Genomic DNA, 21171 nt, shown 5'->3' on the forward strand with positions numbered 1-21171 from the left:
CATTTAAAAAGGTCCCTTAGTCTGTTTTAGTAGGCTCCACAATCATGGGGAAGACTGTTGAATTAACAGATGTCCAGAAGGCAGTCATTGACACACTCTACAATGAGCACATGAAGAAAAGGACAGCACCACAGCAATTGTGAAAAGACAGCTCCAGAGTTTATTCTGGATTTACCTACTGGGATGGATCCCCTGGTGAGGACGTGCACTCTGCTGTCCATAGAGACATTGCCATTATAGGGTGCGGCTTTACTATTTATATTTGATACTTACACTCTACAAGGAGGGTGAGCCACAAAAGGTCATTGCTAAAAAAACTGGCTGGCGGTTCCAAGAGTGCTGTATGGAAGCATATTAATGGAAAGTTGAGAGGAAGGAAAAAGTGTGGTAGAAAAAGGTGCACAAGCAACTGAGATAACCGCAGCCTTGAAAGGATTGTTAAGAAAAGGCCATTCAAAAATTTGTGGGAGATTCACAAGGAGTGGACTGCTGCTGGAGTCATTGCTTCAAGAGTCAGCACACACAGACGTATCCAGGACATGGGCTACAAGTGTCACATTCCTTGTGCCAAGCCACTCATGACCAATAGTCAATGCCAGAACCGTCTTACCTGGGCCAAGGAGAAAAAGAACTGGACTGTTGCTCAGTGGTCCAAGGTGTTGTCTTCAGATGAAAGTAAATTTTGCATTTCATTTGGAAATTAAGGTCCCAGAGTCAGGAGGAAGAGTGGAGAGGCACACAGTCCAAGCTGCTTGAAATTTAGTGTGAAGTTTTCACAATCAGTGTTGGTTTGGGGAGCCATATCTTTTTCTGTTGTAGGTCCACTGTGTTTTATCAAGACCAAAGTCAGAGCAGCCATCTACCTGGAAATTTTAGACCACTTCATGCTTCCCTCTGCTGACAAGCTTTTTGGATATGGAAATTTCATTCTCCAGCAGGACATGGCACCTGTCCACACTGCCAAAAGTACCAATAACTGGTTTAAAAACAACAGTATTACTGTGCTTAATTTGCCTGCAAACTAGAGAATCTATGGGGGAAATGTCAAGAGGAAGATGAGAGACACCAAACGCAAAAATGCAGACGAACTGAAAGCTGCTATCAAAGCAATCTGGGCTTCCATAACACCTCAGCAGTACCACAGGTCGATCCCTCCATGTCACGCTGCATTGATGCAGTAATTGATGCAAAAGGAGCCCGACCAAGTATTGAGTGCATTTACTTAACATACATTTCAGTAGGCAAACATTTCGGATTTTAAAATAATTTTACAAGCTGGTGTTATAAAGAATTCTTATTTACGGAGATAATGACTTTTGGGTTTTCATTGGCTGTAAGTCATAATCATCAACATTAACAGAAATAAACACTTGAAATGGATCACCCTGTTTGTAATGACTCTATATAATATATGAGTTTCACTTTTTGCATTGAAGAAGTGAAATAAATTAACTTTTTTATGACATTCTAAATTAGCGGGAAGCACTTGTATAGCCACTAAAGAGGAGAGTCAAAACGCCACAGTCCCCACTGAAACCAACAGGTTGTCTATATAATGCAAGGCAAGAACAAAAGATACTCTTGGTAACCAGACTACTCTGTGGTCAAAAGACAAAGATCCTAACAAGAAGATCCCTTTCCATTACCTTAATATTTCTTAAACGCATATATGAAACTATATATGAAACTGCTGCTTATTTTACAGAAGCCAGTCCATTAAGCACAGATAATTAACCTTGAACATAAATTCTATCTACCGTATGTCCATCTAATAATCCGACATTTAATATAATTCTTGAGTATTTAAAAACTTACCATTCTAGATTAAAAGGGGTCGACTATAAACTGACACTTACCATCTATCCACAAGATTGTCTTCTTAGTGAAGAACTGGGGGCCAATACCTTCCAGTTGAATGGAGAGAGCATGAGCAGTGCTGTTCTACTGACACACTGTGGGACTGCTGGGAATAGTGGGTACAGCCCTTAGACTCTGTTGTAGGCAATAAGTGTTCTTAGACAAAATCCTTTAATTATAAGTTCCAGAATATCAGAAATTCTGGATTACAGGGGTGTTAATGAACAGTTGAATTGCAAGGTTAGAATGCAGAAACTTGACTAAAAGAAATTAAAACACAATGGAGATTTCATAATTGTCCTTCTGAACCCCTTTCCGACATCGGGTTTAAATGTACGCCAATGTCAGACTTACTCCCTTTGACGTTGGCTCCAGTGATGAGCCAACATCTTTCCTGGCACATGTTGGCTATTTTGAACAAGTCGCACAGCTATTAACCTGTTAAATGCTGATGTCAAACTCCGCCCATCGGTGACCCCGTCACGTGATCACGGGTCACTGATGGGTTGGCATGACAACCAGAGGTCTACTTCAGACCTCTATGGTTGTCACTGCCGGATTGCCCGGTGGTTGGCGCTCATAGCAAGTGAATAATTCTGCTAAATACAGGCAATCTGATCATCGCCTGTAGGTAGCAGAGGCGATCGGGTTATGGCAGCTTCTAGTCTCCCATAGAGACTATTGAAGCATGCAAAAAGAAAAAAAAATGTTTTTAAAAATATAAAAAAAAAAAAAAAAAAAAAATAAAAGTTTAAATCACCCCCTTTGCCCCATTCAAAAATAAAAAATTAAAAAAATCAAACGTACACATATTTGGTATCACAGCGTTCAGAAGTTCAGAATCGCCCACCCAATAAAAAAGGATTAATTTGATCGCTAAACGGCATAGTGAGAAAAAAGTAAAAACACCAGAATTATGTTTTTTTGGTCGCCACAACATTGCATTAAAATACAATAACGGGTGATCAAAAGATTGTATCTGCACCAAAATAGTATAATTAAAAACGAGAGCTCAATAAAAAAAATAAGCCCTCACCCAACCCAAGACCACGAAAAATAAAGAAGATATGGGTAACGGAAAATTGCGCAATTTTTTTGTTTTTAACAAAGTTTAACATTTTTTTTACCACTTAGATCAAAAAGAACTTAGACATGTTTGGTGTCTACGAACTCGTAATGACTTGGAGAATGACAATGCCAGGTCAATTTTAGCATCTAGTGAACATAGTAAAAAAGCAAAACAAAAAACAACTGTGGGATTGCACTTTGCATTATTTTCCAGTACACGATAGGTTAAAACCAATGGTGTTTTTCAAAAGTACAACTCGTCCTGCAAAAAACAAGCCCTCACATCGCCATATTGACCGAAAACTAAAAAGTTATGGCTCTGGGAAGAAGGGGAGCAATAAATGAAAATGAAATATTTTCAAAATCACTTGTACTGCAATTTTACTTCTAAATTGCAGCACGGCTCGGCCTTGTTTCATGCAGTCTCCAAGGTATTAGTCTTCTGTGCGGAAGCCACCGATGCAGAATGCAATGTGACTGGCTTCACTATTGGAGATCGACAAGACAGAATGAACCATAGCTGCTATTTTGAGCAAAGTCGATAATGAATGTGGTTTAGAACAATGATCACTGCACACGCTTTACAGTATAAGAATTTTTCTGTATAATTGGAGCTACAATTTAAATTACAAATGCGGCTCTGTAATGGAATAAAGCCTAAGAATATATTTTCTGGATGATCAGATATTGAATTAAAGAAGTGTCACTATTTATATAAAACTAGATGGTGGCCCGATTCTATCTTATCGGGTATTCTAGAATATGCATGTCCACGTAGTATATTGCACAGCCCACGTAGTATATTGCACAGCCACGTAGTATATTGCCCAGCCATGTAGTATATTGCCCAGCCCACGTAGTATATTGCCCAGCCACGTAGTATATTGCCCAACCATGTAGTATATTGCCCAGCCACGTAGAATATTGCCCAGCCACGTAGTATATTGCCCAGCAACGTGGTATATTGCCCAACCACGTAGTATATTGCCCAGTCACGTAGTATATTTCCCAGTCACGTAGTATATTGCCCAGTGACGTAGTATATTGCCCAGTCACGTAGTATATTGCAGTTACGTAGTATATTGCCCAGCTACGTAGTATATTGCCCAGCCACGTAGTATATTGCCTAGTGATGTAGTATATTGCCCAGCCACGTAGTACATTGCCCAACCACGTAATATATTGCCCAGTGACGTAGTATATTGCCCAGTCACGTAGTATATTGCCCAGTCACGTAGTATATTGTCTAGTGATGTAGTATATTGCGCAGCCACGTAGTATATTGCCCAGTGACGTAGTATATTGCCCAGTGACGTAGTATACAGCACAGAGCCACGTAGTATATTGCCCAGCCACATACTATATTGCCCAGCCACGTAGTATATTGGCCAGTCACGTAGTATATTGCCCAGCCACGTAGTATATTGGCCAGTCACGTAGTATATTGCCCAGTTACGTAGTATATTGCCCAGTTACGTAGTATACAGCACAGAGCCACGTAGTATATTGCACAGCGAAGTAGTATACAATACAGCACAGGGACACATAGTATATTGGCCAGTCACATAGTATATTGCCCAGCTACGTAGTATATTGCCCAGCCAGGTTTGTCACAGGTTAAGGCCGGCGTCACACACAGCGTATGAAAATACGGTCCGTATATTACGGCCGTAATATGCTGAAAAGTCCCGAAAATAGTGGTCCGTAGCTCCTCCGTAGGCAGGGTGTGTCACCGTTTTTTGCGCATGGCATCCTCCGTATGTAATCCGTATGGCAGCCGTAATGCGTGTTTTTATCGCAGGCTTGCAAAACCGACATACGGCTATACAAGGGATCCATGCGTAAAAAAAAAACAACCCATATATACTGTACTGTCTATATATATATATATATATATATATATATGTCAGTAGACACATATATGTATATATATTAATATTTCATCCAGCGCGATATAGCAGAAAGCCGGTAATTCAATTACCGGCTTTTGCTTTCTCCTTCCTAAAACCCGACATGATATGAGACCTGGTTTACATACAGTAAACCATCTCATATCACCATTTTTTTGCATATTCCACACTACTAATGTTAGTAGTGTGTATATGCAAAATTTGGCCGTTCTAGCTAGTAAATTAAGGGGTTAAATGGCGGAAAAATTGGCATGGGCTCCCGCACAATTTTCTCCGCCAGAGTGGTAAAGCCAGTGACTGAGGGCAGATATTAATAGCCTGGAGAGGGTCCATGGTTATTGGCCCCCCCTGGCAAAAAACATCTGCCCCCAGCCACCCCAGAAAAGGCACATCTGGAAGATGCGCCTATTCTGGCACTTGGCCACTCTCTTCCCATTCCCGTGTAGCGGTGGGATATGGGGTAATGAAGGGTTAATGCCACCTTGCTATTGTAAGGTGACATTAAGCCAAATTAATAATGGAGAGGCGTCAATTATGACACCTATCCATTATTAATCCAATACTAGTAAAGGGTTAAAAAAAAAAAACACACACACATTATTAAAAATTAATTTAATGGAAAAAACACAAAAGGTTGTTGTATTAATTTATTCTACTCTCAATCCACTCACTGAAGACCCTCCATTTTTAAACTAAAAAATAAATAATAAACCAAGAATATACATACCTTCCGAGGATCTGTAAGGTCCAACGATGTAAATCCATCTGAAGGGGTTAAAATATTTTGCAGGCAGGAGTTCTGTTAATGCAGCGCTACTCCTGCCTGCAAAACCTCGGGGAATGAAGGTAAAGTAGCTTAATGACCTATATTTACCTTCATTTGCGGTGAGGCGCCCTCTGCTGGTTGTTCCTAGATCGTGGGAACTTTCCTAGAAAGCTCCCTGGCTCGAGTTCATATGAGGACAACCAGCAGAGGGCGCCCTCTTATGATCTCGAGCCAGGGAGCTTTCTAGGAAAGTTCCCACGATCTAGGAACAGCCAGCAGACTGCGCCTCACCGCAAATGAAGCTAAATATAGGTCATTAACCTACTTTACCTTCATTCGCTGGGGTTTTGCAGGCAGGAGTAGCGCTGCATTAACAGAACTCCTGCCTGCAAAATATTTTAACCCCTTCAGACGTATTTACATCGTTGGACCTTACAGATCCTCGGAAGGTATGTATATTCTTGGTTTATTTTTTATTTTTTTTATTTACAGATCGAGGGTCTTCAGTGAGTGGATTGAGAGTAGAATAAATTAATACAACAACCTTTGTGTTTTTTCCATTAAATAATTTTTAATAATGTGTGTGTGTATTTTTTTTAACCCTTTACTAGTATTGGATTAATAATGGATAGGTGTCATAATTGACACCTCTCCATTATTAATTTAGCTTAATGTCACCTTACAATAGCAAGGTGACATTAACCCTTCATTACCCCATATCCCACCGCTACATGGGAATGGGAAGAGAGTGGCAAAGTGCCAGAATAGGCGCATCTTCCAGATGTGCCTTTTCTGGGGTGGCTGGGGGCAGATGTTTTTAGCCAGGGGGGCCAATAACCATGGACCCTCTCCATGCTATTAATATCTGCCCTCAGTCACTGGCTTTACCACTCTGGCGGAGAAAATTGTGCGGGAGCCCATGCCAATTTTTTCCGCCATTTAACCCCTTAATTTACTAGCTAGAACGGCCAAATTTTGCATATACACACTACTAACATTAGTAGTGTGGAATATGCAAAAAAAATGGGGATATGAGATGGTTTACTGTATGTAAACCAGGTCTCATATCATGTCGGGTTTAGGAAGGAGATGGCAAAAGCCGGCAATTGAATTACCGGCTTTCTGCTATATCGCGCTGGAAGAAATATTAATATATATATACATATATGTGTCTCAATGATAGATATATATATATATATAGATATATATATATATATACCTATTCTATGTGTCCACATTTATTCTACCTATTCTATGGTAAGCTGTCAGTGTGATTTTACTGTATACCGCACTGAATTGCCGGCTTTTCTCTCTAACACCGCTGTGTATTCCTCGCAAGTCACACTGCTGGTCCGTGTGTAATCCGTATTTTTGGGGCTTCCATAGACTTTCATTGACAGTTTATTTGCGCAATACGGTGACAAACGCAGCATGCTGCGATTCCTACGGCCGTAGAAAGCCGTATAATACTGATCAGTTTAATACGGCAGATAGGAGCAGGGGCATAGAGAATAATTGTGCCGTATTTTTTGCGAGTTTTACGGACGTAGTTTCTGCGCTCTTACGTCCGTAAAACTCGCAAGTGTGACGCCGGCCTAAAAAATAAAAAATAAACATATACTCACCTTTCCAAGGGCCCCTTGTAGTCCACGGCAGCTTCCGGTCCCAGGGTTGGTATGAGCGCAGGACCTGTGATGACGTCGCGGTCACATGAGCATGACGTCATGGCAGGTCTTTCTAGCACATGCGCGCAGGGCCTGTGATGATGTCACGGTCACATGACCGTGACGTCATGGCAGGTCCTTCTGCCATACCATGTTTGCCACTGGAACCTGCAATGGAAGATGGCAACCGGCGCGAGCGACTACGGAGGGTGAGTATAGCAGGTTTTTTTTATTATTATTATTTTTAACATTAGTATTACATTTTTTAGTATTGATGCCGCACAGGCAGCGTCAATAGTAAAAAAGTTGGGGACACACAGGGTTAGTAGAGGCGGTAACGGAGTGCGTTACCCGCGGCATAATGCGGTCTGTTACCGCCAGGATTATCCCTGTGTTAGCGGTGACTGGGGGGGAGTATGCGGGCGACAGGCACTGACTGCGGGGAGTAAGGAGCGGCCATTTTCTTCCAGACTGTGCCTGTCGCTGATTGGTCGCGGCAGCCATGACAGGCAGCTGGCGAGACCAATCAGCGAATGAATAACCGTGACAGAAGGGCAGACAGACAGACGGAAGTGACCCTTAGACAATTATATAGTAGATGTAGATATAGTTGTCACACCTAAATAGAGGTGACTCTGTGGTAGGGAAAATTATCCCAATTTGTATTTTCACGAATAACCACACCTGTCAAATTTATAAGTTTAAGAAGATGTATTTATTTGACATATAATGAAAATGGCCAAAGCTTCAGTCCTTTCACCTTTGACACAACCAGTGTGTGAAACGCAACATGCTTCTGGCTGAGATTAAGGTCTGGATAGGCCCCAAATGCTTTTAATTGATTCATTATTCAATGTGATGCACAGGAGTTACAATATATCAATGACCCATTCTTAGGGCAGGTTTTCTCTCCATCCAAGAAAATCGGTCGAATTTTGCTAATCAGAGTATGATCGGAGTTTGATCAGAATTTAAGTGTTCGGCAGTCTTCTCCTTTATGACTGTCTGTGAATATTGGACCGCACTCGTCTGTCATCCAAGTGTGGTCTGATTTTTTTCATGGACCCATAGAAATAAATAGGCGAGTGCCAAATTGTGCATGCGGCTATTTTTTTCCTTGGATCATGTGGTCCAAGGAAAAATTGGTTATGTGCACATTCCCATATAATAACATGGGTACGTCAATACCATGGATAGCACTGGTGAGATTAGAACGGTCACCAACGTGCGATTGGTGTGGGTCCAATACCCGATACCCCATTGATCAGCTGTCACTAGGTCCCCTGGTTGCAGGAAGTACACAGTTTATGTAGCCAGTCACCATTCTTGGGTACGGTGACTCAATCCCCATTTAGGTCAATAGATGAGCTGCAGGACCCTGGAATGGCCAATATAGGGAGATGCGGTGCTCCAGCTAAGTACTCTGTGTAATACTAGCAGCTGCGGGACCTGGTAACAATTGATTATTAGTATGGGAAGTGGACTTCAAACACCCCCAATCTGATATTCATGACTTATCCTAAGGTTACATCATCAATATCTTCAGACCACATGATCCTTTTTTGGTTCTGTTCAGGTACAGCTTACATCTAAAGTAAGTTTACAGGTAACATTTGGATTTATTACGTGTCTTGGTTTGACTAGATATGGGCTACAATGTAAAAACGGTCCCGTTTAATATATTGTACCACATCCAGAATCCATATTTTAATCCTAATAATGTCTTGCAGCGATATATTGATTCACTGTAATGTGATTTACAATTCTATATAGTCCTTGCATTATAAATTTATATGACGCCTTGCAATAAATGCTGATTTTACTCAGTGTCATAAAGCAATAATGCCGGAAACCCCGCTACAATCAATAAACTCCCCCCACCTTGGCCCCAAACAACATGGAAAGCATATGCATAGTAAGCAATCACAATGAGATGTAGGTTCTTCCCAATTCCATAAAGCAAAATGAAAACATCCTTCATGTGGACAACCGAATGTATGAATGAGAAGTGCGGAGATTGAAGCAGCAAATCAATATTCCCCTTGGATCAGAGTAAGGGGGTAGGAGTTATGTAAGCGTTGACTCACCTTTCTATCTTCAGCTGGTCTGACAGTGCCTTGAAAAGTTTTCTTCTCATCAAAACCACAAGATGGCTTTAACATGAGCTGACAAGAATTCAATGACTTCTCAGCCTTCATCAACTCCAGGGACCTTGATGGATATTGCTGTGACATAGCCTTGCCAACATGCGGTATAGGTAGAGCTGTATGTATTGGCTTTGATCCTACAGCTGGCTGTCTTAACTTGGAGGAAACGCCAAGCACAGACATACTTTCTACAAGTATTTTAGCTCTACAGACAAAATATAAACCTGCTGGCAGAGCTTTCCTTTAGCATAGCCTGCAATCAGTACATCTCCGCTGCTAGAATACGGCAAGTCAAAGTCTCAGCCATGTGTTTTCCTAAGAATTGGAATCCTACACACTTTCATGATGTGTCTAGGACTTTCCTCATCTTGGAGGGTTTTTAGCTTACTCTCACGGAATCAGTTCAGCCAGTCAGTTGCAGAATCAGATTAAACACTCCTTTGGGGCGTGAGTCGATTGAAGGTAACGTTCACAGATCTGTGTGTCTGGGATATCGTTTTAATCTCCACCTCTTTAGAGGCATTTCAAGTATGGGCTTTCCAAGAATGAAAAAAAAAAAGGGAAAAGAGAAAGCCATGAAGAAATTTCTTACTGCATGTGTCAGAACACTGAGAGTTCAGCTCTTCCTGACTGCAGCCTGCATTCTTTCTGAGAAAAATACAATTCAGCTTCCACTTTAAATAAGAAGGCAGGACATTGAGAGTGGCCAAAACAAGCAGCTGCTCAACACGCTTGTCCGCCCGGAAACACACTCAGCAAAACTGTTTGTTAATTCATGTTGTTTCCTTCCATTTTCATAACAGATCTTCATTTTCCTGCAAACAACATCACCATAAAAACAAGGTTCGTGAACACCACAAACCTTTGTAGGATTTAGTGATGAAACCATCAATGAACAAAAATGACGATCATAGATGTGAAATCACAAAACGTGACACCCAGAAGTAATAACTCAGTGGACACAATGGTTCAAGGCTACTACAGAAAGCAAATGATCATATATGTAGTCACTATATACGGAAAAAAGAAATAGAGAACAAAAATATATGAAGAATATCGGCTATAGGAGTGTGCTAATTGTGCGTTTACACAGGGTGCCTCTATGGTCACAAATGGCCTTGATGGAATGGACTCCCAAAGCATAGACCCCCTAATCCCACATTTCATAGCTTCCTAGTTTATATGCGTAATTAGTGGCAACATATTCCACAGCGTGGTGAGATGCAGGGAGAGGGACGAAAGAGCTTACCACACTGAGAATGTGTAGCTGGAAATTTGACTCGGAGTTCCTCCTGAGGGTGCCGTTTCCACTGGTGATCACAAGAAGGTAGATGAAAAATGGGGAAAGATTCTGGCACAACAATCCAGGGATAAAATGGATTCTTTATTTAACCGTAGTTAAAACATTAAAAGGCGAGGCCTCGTACCTGCTGCATTTCAGGTGTATACATACCCTTAGTCATAGGCTAACTGAGGCATGAGACAATTTATTTAGACAATGTATTTATGTTGGATTGTTACACTTATGAATCACTTAGCCTATAAAATCTTTCCTGATTTTTCATATTCCACAGCGGTTCACAGACATTGTCATCATGTAATGTTCCCGGTGGGGCTCAAAATGTAAATCCTCTTTCTAGCAGTGCAATATGGCCTTCTTGTTTATTTGGGCACTATATGATACATTATAAGAGCAGAAATTAATAGCCGATATTGTGCAGAGATGCGGACAACCTAAGGTCAGTCCTGATTACACATCCATGGACAATAGTTTTTAGGTTTGCCAATACTGGAAAACCCAGCTTAATCAATTCAGGGCACCAATTAAAATGAAAAATAGTGTATAGTCACCTCTTGCGGCAGCACCCTTCCAGGAAGGGCGCGATTGTTCCTGGTGAGTAATATGACTTACATCACGTGAAGGCTGCTGTCATGATATGTATTGCAATCCAATGGGGGGTCAGTCAGCAGGCAGCGCAACACACATAACGGGATGGAAAAGGGGTGAGGAAGGCCCTACCGATAGGAAAATGAAGGAAGGGACACCCCTGAGCTCAAACTTGAGCCTATCCCTGCATTCCTCTATTGCCCTAAGTGGGTCCTTCCCCCACTGCCATCAGGTACCTCGTCCCTCACTGTCACCTCCCACTGCCCTGGCTAGTGCACTGGCCGTCAAGGAGCGCTAGCCTCCCCACTGCAGATAGTACCACACAGGGAACAGTGACAAACACAAAAGGGACAAGGAGTAAACTCAGCACTTAGCTTCTAGACCCTGCTGCCAAGCTCCACACTGCAGATACCACAGCAACAGGACTCCAAACACCAGAAGTGGCTGACACCAGAGAGCTGTTCCTGCAAGGCTGGTCTCCATAGAAAAAACTATATCACCAACAGTCAGCTGATGCATCAGGTGACCATTTAAAGGATGTTGGGAGTGGTCACTACCCACATCAGCTGACCTAGCAACACTGCAGTTACACCTGATTACCAGACAGGGGAAAACTGACATTAACCCCTGCTGGTCCTGAAAGGAAAAAAGCTACTTTTCAAACAGAGTGGAACCAGAACTGCCAGAAATCCAAAAATGGATTGTGACAGTACCCCCTTTCAAAGAGGGGCCTCTGGGCCCTCAACACCAGACCTCACCGGAAACGACATACAGTGAGGATGTCTCGATCCACCAGGATTCACCTCCGCAGTCACCTGATCCTCAGGTTTACAGTCTGCAGCCCAATGGAGATGGCAATAACGTAGGTTCTGGAGGTGCCATAAATCTCCAGAGCGCCGACCTGTGGAATATATTGTGTACGTGCATTACTGGGGGTAACTCCAGCTGGAAAGTTCCCGGGCTGAGAATGTCCAACACCCGATATGGCTGATCACCCTAGAACTTCAGGTCCCAGATGCATACTTTCACCTGATATTTTTTGTGGACACCCTCAAGCACTCATTCACACACAGGTCCGGACCTGACCATTTATTTCCACGCTAATGTTTGCCAACAGATGGTAATTTCTCTGAGTAACAGACAACAGAGGCATCCCCTTGTGTCACCAGACTCTTACCCTCACTACATACAGAGGGAACCACCACCCTCCCCTGACCTCTCCTAAGAGGACTCCGAGACTCAGAGTTTACTGGTGGTGAGGGTTGAGTCTTACCCCTAATCCCTGGCAGCACCTCTGCTACCCCCACTGGAGAAGAAGGGGGAGGTTGGAGAAGGACGGCAGAGATCGTAGCTCCTGGGCAACAGTCCTTACACAACTGGTCCCAGGTGACTACTTCCCTGGACCGTCAATTATATTATCTACGACTTGGGTCATCCTCCCCTGGCTGAGTGGGACAGAGTCAATTGCCTGAACGCTAAGGGGTCTTGCCAGCATTTTACCCATTAGGCCATGGGTCTGGACAAAGCAAAAATCCACCAAATTGACTCCTACTCCACTATCTACAAGCACTGGAACTGTCTCAGTAACCCCACAAACCACCACTTCAGCAGGAATGGTATACAGAGACGTAAAGATGGAGGAAATACACACACCCTGGTCACCTCCCTCCACACGACCAGGGGGACTCAGCTTTTGATATGGCGAGCCTAATTTGGCACGAGCTGGAAAGACATTGATGAAATGATCAGTCTGATCACAATAGAAACATGCTCCTGTCCCACGGCGAAACGCAGGCAACCTAGTTTGAGAGGATACTCCTCTCACCTGCATGGGTTCATGCGTCTGCACCAGTGTGTTTCCTCCACAGAAAGGATAACAGGTGGTAGATTCAGTGTATGTCTCTCCCTGAGGTGTCTATCCGCCTGGATAGCAAGGGCCATGACAGCTTCCAATGACCTGGGAGTAACATACTGCACCAGAGTATCCTGTAGCCTAGGTAACAGACCCTGACAAAAATGACTCCTAAGAGCAGGGTTGTTCCACTGCATGTCAGTGGCCTACCTCCTAAACTCTGAGCAGTACTCCTCAGTTGGCCACCCCCTGCTTGATTTTATGGAGTCTAGACTCAGCCAGGGAGACGCCATCAGTATCCACATACACAAGCGCCAATGCCACAAAAAACTCATCCACCGACCGCAGAGATTGTGAATCAGTCAGCAGAGAGAAGGCCCAGGATTGGGGATCACCCTTGAAAACTTGAAAAGGGAGACTATAATCCCCACATGCTGTTCATCACTCCCCGAAGAATGAGGGGGGAGTCTGAAATATAACTTACAGGCCTCCTGAAAAACCAGGAATTTATCTCTCCCTCCAGGGAACCTGTCAGGGAGAGATATCTTGGGTTCCGGTTAAGCATGCACATGAGCCAAGACTCAGAACTCCGACAGTTGCTGAAGCTGCGGCTCCACCTGACACCTCAGCTTCTTAACATCATCAGTGAGGGTCTGGATCAGCTGAGCAAAAGCCTGTGATTGAGTCATCGGTTCACCTGAAAAAAAAAATGATCGGTTGGTGGTAATGTCATGATACATATCGCGACCTAACGGGGAGGTCAGTCAGCGGGCGGCGCAACACACACAACGGGATGGAAAAGGGGTGAGGAAGGCCCTACCGATAGGGAAATGAAGGAAGAGACACCCCTGAGCTCAAACCTGAGCCTGTCCCTGCACTCCCCTAACACCCTAAGTGGGTCCTTCCCCCCACCGTCATCAGGAACCTCGTCCCTCGCTGTCACCTCCCACTGCCATGACTAGTGCACTGGCCGGCAAGAAGCAGTAGCCTCACCACCGCAGATGGTACCACACAGGGGATAGTGACAAACACAAAAGGGACAAGGAGTAAACGCAGCACTTAGCTTCCAGACACCGTTGCCAAGCTCCACACCGCAGATAGCACAGCAACAGGACTCCAAACACCAGAAGTGGCTGACACCAGAGAGCTGCTCCTGAAAGGCTGGTCTCCATAGAGAAAACTCTCATCACCACCAGTCAACTGATGCATCAGGTGACCATTTAAAGGATGGTGGGAGTGGTCACTACCCACATCAGCTGACCTAGCAACACTGCAGTTACACCAGATTGCCACAGGGGGGAAAAACTGACATTAACCCCCGCTGGTTCTGAAAGGAAAAAAGCTACTTTTAAAACAGAGTGGAACCAGAGCTGTCATAAATCCAAAAACAGATGCAGTCAATTAGTGGCTGCAGCTCAGTATCCCGTCAGAGCAGATGTTGGCTCTGAGGAAATAGTAAGGGCTGCAGATAACAAGTATCCAGTCATTGACTGCAGCCTACACACGATACAAGTTTTGTCTCTCTCCGGGAACAGTGGCACTGACATTGTTGGAATACACCACAAAGGGTGAGGAGTATACATCACTTCTAATTTAATTGGGGCCCTGAATCGATTTACTTGGGGTTGTCTAATAGTGGGCAAAACTTTTGTTTGGATGTGTCTCTCAAAAACCTCTATTCTTACTGCATGAAAATTTATTTTAAAAGAGTTTACTCATAATAAACATTGATGACCTTTCTTTTAGATATGCCATCAATATCTGATGAGTGAAAAGTCTAAACTAAAAACGTAAATGGATAGGTCTTACTCAGACATCTATTGTTCCTTTACATGTGATATCCATGTTTTCATGGATGTAATATGTACTCATTATAGTCTATGGATATGTCTTGTCTATTTTTTGAAGTGTGGGCTATGTTTTTATTATACTAAATCAGTAGGAGATGCTTGGAATATTTAATTCTTTTTGAATACAAGAAGTATAGATGCCACACTGATGGTAAAAATTGACTTACGGGGTATAAATAGATAAAAAGCAAACGAGGCGCACTGATCAAAAATGGTCAGCCTTTCCTCACATGTAAAACAAAATTCATCTGAAGAAGGCATTGTCACAGAAACGAGCCTGCATTGCAGTTCAGTATGTCAACTTGTCAATTAAAGCTCTTCATTGTAAACATTGGTGGGTTTCCTAATAATCACAAAATAACCCCTTATGGACAAATTAGGTCATATGTCAGCTTCTTCTCTTTGATGCTAGCTCAAGAGCTGAGCCTGCATCTTTGCCGGCAGATTATGGCTGTGCTAGTCAGAAAACAGAAAAATCACCCGTTCGGGAAGGGGTTAATGATGCATATAACTGACCAATTAAACCAACAGGACCAATGAACTGGTAGCAGTGTAGACACCTAGAAACTATGCTGATACATCTACACATAGAAACAATGTACTGCTATAACAGGTCTTGTGCTATACACTCACATCACCAGAGACAATTGTTCCTGCTCAGTGACTGATCCGCCTTTGGACGTCCCAGGGCAGGGAGTATTGCTTCATAGATTTTCTTTCTTTTGGTATATCATAAATCCACTGAATTACAGTCTTAATAACCTCTTAGTTTCAGCCAAGTCCATTTGAGCTTTACTCATTACATACAGTTAAAACCCCTATGGTCAAAGAAAAGAAGAAACTAGTTCATAATCAGTTTAACTGAGTAATTGGATTCCTTAATCATTCTGACACAGGAGATCTGGATTCCTTTACATATGCATTTATTACAAATTACTTGTCTTGGGGGCACTGAAATTAGTTTTTTTTCTTTTGCTAGTAAAAAGCTTTTTATCTTCAGTTTCCAATGTTCCTATTATGCAGTCAATTAGGACAAGGGGAGGAGAGAAGTATTAATTAAAGGTCTAGATTAGTGGTAACTGCCACACAAGAATCAAGAAACACTCTCACTAGTAATAAATTAGGTTACGTGGTGTATATCTGTTACAAGGAGGTAGTTATATGTATAATAAATGCAGGGTAAGTCAAAGGGGGCAATTGCAAAACCCATGGCTCCATTATTCTAGTTTTTACAAGCACATGGAGAAGACAAAGCACACATAACATTATCCTAGCCTGTTTTCTTGCTAAGAGACTGTAAGACTTTGATTACATAAATTACCTAGACCCTTGACAAAACTGTGCAGGACGCAATAAAAGAATGAAATATATGAATGAATTTTGTTATCTTGCATGATAAAAACCAGACAAATGGAACAAGAGTTGGGCCAACCGAAAAGTTCAGAGAGTAGCAGACCCAAGCATGAACACAGGTCCTGAGGTCAATGAAAAATCAATAATAAATGATAAAACATAGGAATCAAGTTACAGATATAAAGAACACATGGCTAAATGATCGTAGATATAAGTGTAATATACATATACTCACAGGAAACCTGTCTAAGTAATCATCCAGTCAAGGCTCTTTGAAGAAACACTTGGGGTTTTTTTTAGGTTGTTCCCCTCTTTGTCCTACTGGCATTTACATTCTCATTTTTTCTCACACACAAATATTTGGCTGATTTTCATCTGTGTTTTTTCATCAAATTATCATCAGGATTTTTTATTTATTTTTTTGCATTCAAAAAGTTTTCTTAAGGTTCTCTTATGAAAGAAACGTGAAAATCAACCAGCAAACAGAAGGCATCGGAGTACGGCCTAACTTTTACCGACCCATAGACTAGCATTGGCAGGTTCGATATGTAAATCAGATGAAAATCGCCTGTGTTTTGGTGCTGACAACTCAGTCCACCAAAATACATATATCAAAGACTGACCTTCACTTCCAAACAGAAAACAGGTATGAACAGATGCAAGCTAAGAGTAGCCATCTCCATATAAAAAGAACGAATAAAGCTGCACTCTGTGATGCCATAGCATGCAAACATGAAATATATGAAATTGGAATTGCATTATTGCTCTAGAAAATAGCTTAAAATTAAGATAATTAGCACATAAATTGGCGTTTTCATGTGTGCCTAGCAGTTAACCAAAAGGCAATCCTTTTTGCTGGGAACCTAACTTAATATACTATGAAGTATCATTTTAGGTTAGGCTCCCAGCAAAGAGGATCGCCTTGTCGTTGGCTCCAGGACACACATGAATTTGCCAAATTATGCTCTAAGTATCTTCATTTTAACCTATTTTTTCATCCCGTAATGCACTTCCAATTTCACATATTTCATATTTGCATGCTATAGCATTATTATTGGTTAGTAAACAGAAAAATACACATGTGGACAGCCCTGTAGACTATAATGGGTATCAGTTCAAACTGTGATAAACATGAAGAAGTCATTTGAAAAAACGTATGAATGAATGAGGCTTTCACGGGGTTGCCACGACATAGAGGAGCCAGAAGACCACGCAATCTACTCCTGCACTGACTAGAAGCATTTCAGGTTTGTATTAAATGGTGCAGATTTCTGCTAGCAGTGCAGTTAATCTGCCCAGTTGAGAGCTCCTGGAAGCTTTTCTATCTTAGGCTATCAGCAGTTCTTCGCTGTTGGCCACTCTCCTCTCCTATATAAACTGGACTCTGGCAATCAGGAAATGCCAGAGTTAACTTCACTGCTGCATGGTTCAGGAGTTGGTGGTGTGCTATTTGAGAAGGCTTTTGGTGGATTTATCTAACACTGTTGCTAGTTTATGGTTCTGTGCAAATCCTCTTCTTCTCCTACTTTGTTTTTTCTCATTCTTAACTCCCCGGTGTTTCCCTCTGTTGTTTGTGAGTACATTTTTGTAGCCATATACTACTACTCCCCTCTCTTCCCTGGGTGGGGGAATGGAACAGACTGATGGTAGATTCAAGAGCTTAGCAAGGCATGTGACCCCGGTATCTTCACTATTAGAAGTAATCTGGGTAACAAGGATAGCAACGGGCACCCCTAGCTTTAGGGACAGGGAAGGAGCTCCTGGCCCTAGGATACCCTACAACAGAGTCATGACAAAGGCCTTAAGCTCATTCACATGTCAGTTTTTTCACATACGACAAAAGCATTTCATCAGTAATTTCGACTAAACTTTCATCAGCGTTTGATCTAATCAGTTTTTCTCGTATGTGGAATAAAAAGAAAAGTTCTTCCACATTTTCTTAATAGTCCATGAAAATCGGAAAACACTTGGATGGCATCCAATTTCTGTCCGATTTTTTCACGGACCCATAGTCTTGTATTGCCAATTTTGATCTGACAAATGGATCAATATGGGACATGTCTCTGTGATTTTGCGAGGACTGCTCAATCCATGAAAAATCACGGACATGTGAAAATCCCCATTCCCTATTATAGGTACGACTGCTGTCTATGAAAAACATGGATGGCACTCATAGGCAAAAAAATTACCATATAAATAAGCCCTTATAATTATGGTGTGGGTGTGATGGGAAGAGGTGGGGAAATAGAAATGATTTGCAGACCTGCTTTATAAAACCTGTATATTCATAAATTAAATATATATAGCATAACTGCAAATGCAAACTTACCCAGTTTCTTATTATGAAGTATTCTCTAAGGGAAACTATGAAATGAGTTTTGAAAAACAGATGTTATATTTCTATGTTGTGTAAAAAAAAACAATATTAACCTAGCACAGAAATGATCTTGATAATGTAACTATTAGGGCCCATTTCCACTGGCTGATGCTTGGGATGATTGTTCATTGGACCGCTCATTATTGGCTTGTCTAAACATACTGCCAATCAGCGCACAAATGAGAAAAACGCTTGATCACATGGTGAAATGATTTTTAGCAAGCTTAAAAATCATTGTTCTCAGCAGCACATAGACATGTTCAACCTGAATGTGCGTCCAAGAACACAATAAGCTATGCACACGGAAAAATAGTAAAAATGATCATTCTGTGTGCATGGAAACAATCGCCCATCATCTCACATGTAGCCGATCGTCTGCCTTGGTTGCCAGTTCAAATGCAGCATTATGGAATTATTTAATCTATATTTGTATCTTTTGTTGATAACGGAAATGCGTTTTTTAGAATAATGCACTAAAGCTCTAAGAAGCCCTACTAACAGCTGCACTGTAATTCCTCCTGGAACACATGGCAATAGTAAAATGTTTATGTAAAAGAAATCTTAATTTTCCGTTTCTACTCTTTTTGCTCCATTAAACTTTACCGGCTGTGTTCGATATGAAGAGTTAATGATTTTTTTTCATCACCAGAACCTGTGGGCAGCATTTGCTGAGTGTTAAAAGGACAGCCTGCATGGAGGGAAAGATGTTAACAGGTTCCATAAACTCTCTGGCAAGGTCTCAGTGGCAAATGAATGCTTTCATCTTACAATGGAAACCATTGCCTCTGAGACCTCTGGCACAAACCTGTATTTGGGTCAGTTCAGAGGATTTTTAAAGTCTCGGCTGAACTGGCATTTTCTACTGGACTGAATGAAAAAAAAAAAACTATTCCATACGGTTTCCACTGGCTCAAGGAAAAGAGTAACATCTGGTGTTATCATGAAGAGCAGGTTTTTGGCCTAGGCTGGCAACATAAGGAGCACGAGGAAGAAAATCTGACATGCAAAACACTTTGATGTCGATGTCTGTATTTACGCAAATAACAACACGATGATATAAAGTCAATGAGTGAAAAATGGTGGGAGAAAATAAAGAATGAATCCTAAACACAGAAGCTGAGATAGAAAGAATGCACTTAAAATGTATTTTTTTATATTTCTATCTATTAAAAAGACTGCACATTGCCAAACATTAGCAGAAATTATATTTGACAAGCATTTTTTAACCATATATTAAATAGGAATATAGTGAAGAATCTATGTATCCTGAGGGATAAACTCAGCAAACCACAAAGTAAAAATATAACCCCAAAACTATTTACCCCATAGCTCTAGATAATCACTCACACAGGGACATAACTACATGTGGGTGCATGAGTAGTACTTTATGGGTCCTGGAGCATAGGTGGGCAAGAGAGTCTCTTTGCCCCAATACTATTACCATGATAGATGGGGGCCTGTCTGCCAGAGATCCTGTATTGGGGACCACGAGCTTCAAGTTGCGCCACTATTCCCACCCCCACCTATGTACTACGAGACCAGTCAAGTATAATTCTCAGAAAGCTGCAGGAAACACTTGAGGAAGTAGATGGATGTATAAACTCCTCATTTGAGGATTTCAATTGGAAAAATACCCAAATTTAAAAAGGCGAAAAGAAAACTAAGATTAGTCTAAAGATGTGCATGTCTTTAAAAGATTTAATTCTATTTCATACACTCAAAATATTATATATTTGTTACATAAGAATCAAAATCGTGATCAAACATTGGTTCAGTCCAACTGAGGCAATATCTGCAAAGAGATTGCATGTTCTCCTTGTGCTTGATGACTTTTCTGAGTTTTAAAATCTCCCCTAACTCCTCACTCCATAAATATACTAATACATTTTCTAACAAATTGGTCATAGTGATAGTATATTTGTATGAAATGGGAAAATCAAATTAAGAGTATGAGGACATAAGCTAAGGGTGGGCATACACATAGACAGTGGTCGGCCAAGCTGTCATCAACAGCTATCCTGACTCCCACATAAAAAAGAAACCCTAGGCTCAGCCAAGTGTCCGGTGTTCTCTGTGAGAGAGCTCATCTCCCCAGAAAAACTGAGAGATCACCCAGAGAAGCAGGCCAGATCTGAGAAAGGCAGAGACAGGTTCAGCCATATTTAATCTAACTTGTATGGGGGTCTTTTCATTAGGTTATATTATCTATGTAAAGCACAGAGTGATAGAAATGCTATCTAAATTTCATGTAAAAAGTATTGTGACTAGATATGGGAGAATCGATTGGCAGGACTCTGGTCCATCAGCCAGGTCAATAATCTGTGACTGCAGGATGGGAGTTGTTCGAATTTTCATAACTCCCTTCATTCCCAGATTTTCTTTGGTTAGGCTGCTGTGACATCATCATTACATACACATGACATTGCACCAGCCCGGCTA

The 21171-nt window shown here is 41.7% G+C and overlaps 1 protein-coding gene across 7 annotated transcripts in view; it reads right to left on the reverse strand.

Moving 5' to 3' along the window:
• The window catches only part of NAV3 (neuron navigator 3), a 1008138-nt gene that overhangs the window by 478068 nt on the left and 508899 nt on the right, over positions 1–21171 (reverse strand). For 5 of the 7 annotated variants that reach the window (XM_069764540.1, XM_069764538.1, XM_069764539.1 and 2 more), the window contains exon 1: positions 9353–9676. The exons of the other annotated variants lie outside the window; for them this stretch is intronic. In XM_069764540.1, the coding sequence (XP_069620641.1) occupies positions 9353–9595 (243 nt within the window). In that variant the 5' untranslated portion in view covers positions 9596–9676. Of the gene's footprint in view, positions 1–9352; positions 9677–21171 lie in introns of those variants that run through there. 7 annotated transcript variants of the gene reach the window in all.

Source organism: Ranitomeya imitator, chromosome 4 (genome assembly GCF_032444005.1).
Source record: "Ranitomeya imitator isolate aRanImi1 chromosome 4, aRanImi1.pri, whole genome shotgun sequence".
Classification (NCBI taxonomy): domain Eukaryota; kingdom Metazoa; phylum Chordata; class Amphibia; order Anura; family Dendrobatidae; genus Ranitomeya; species Ranitomeya imitator.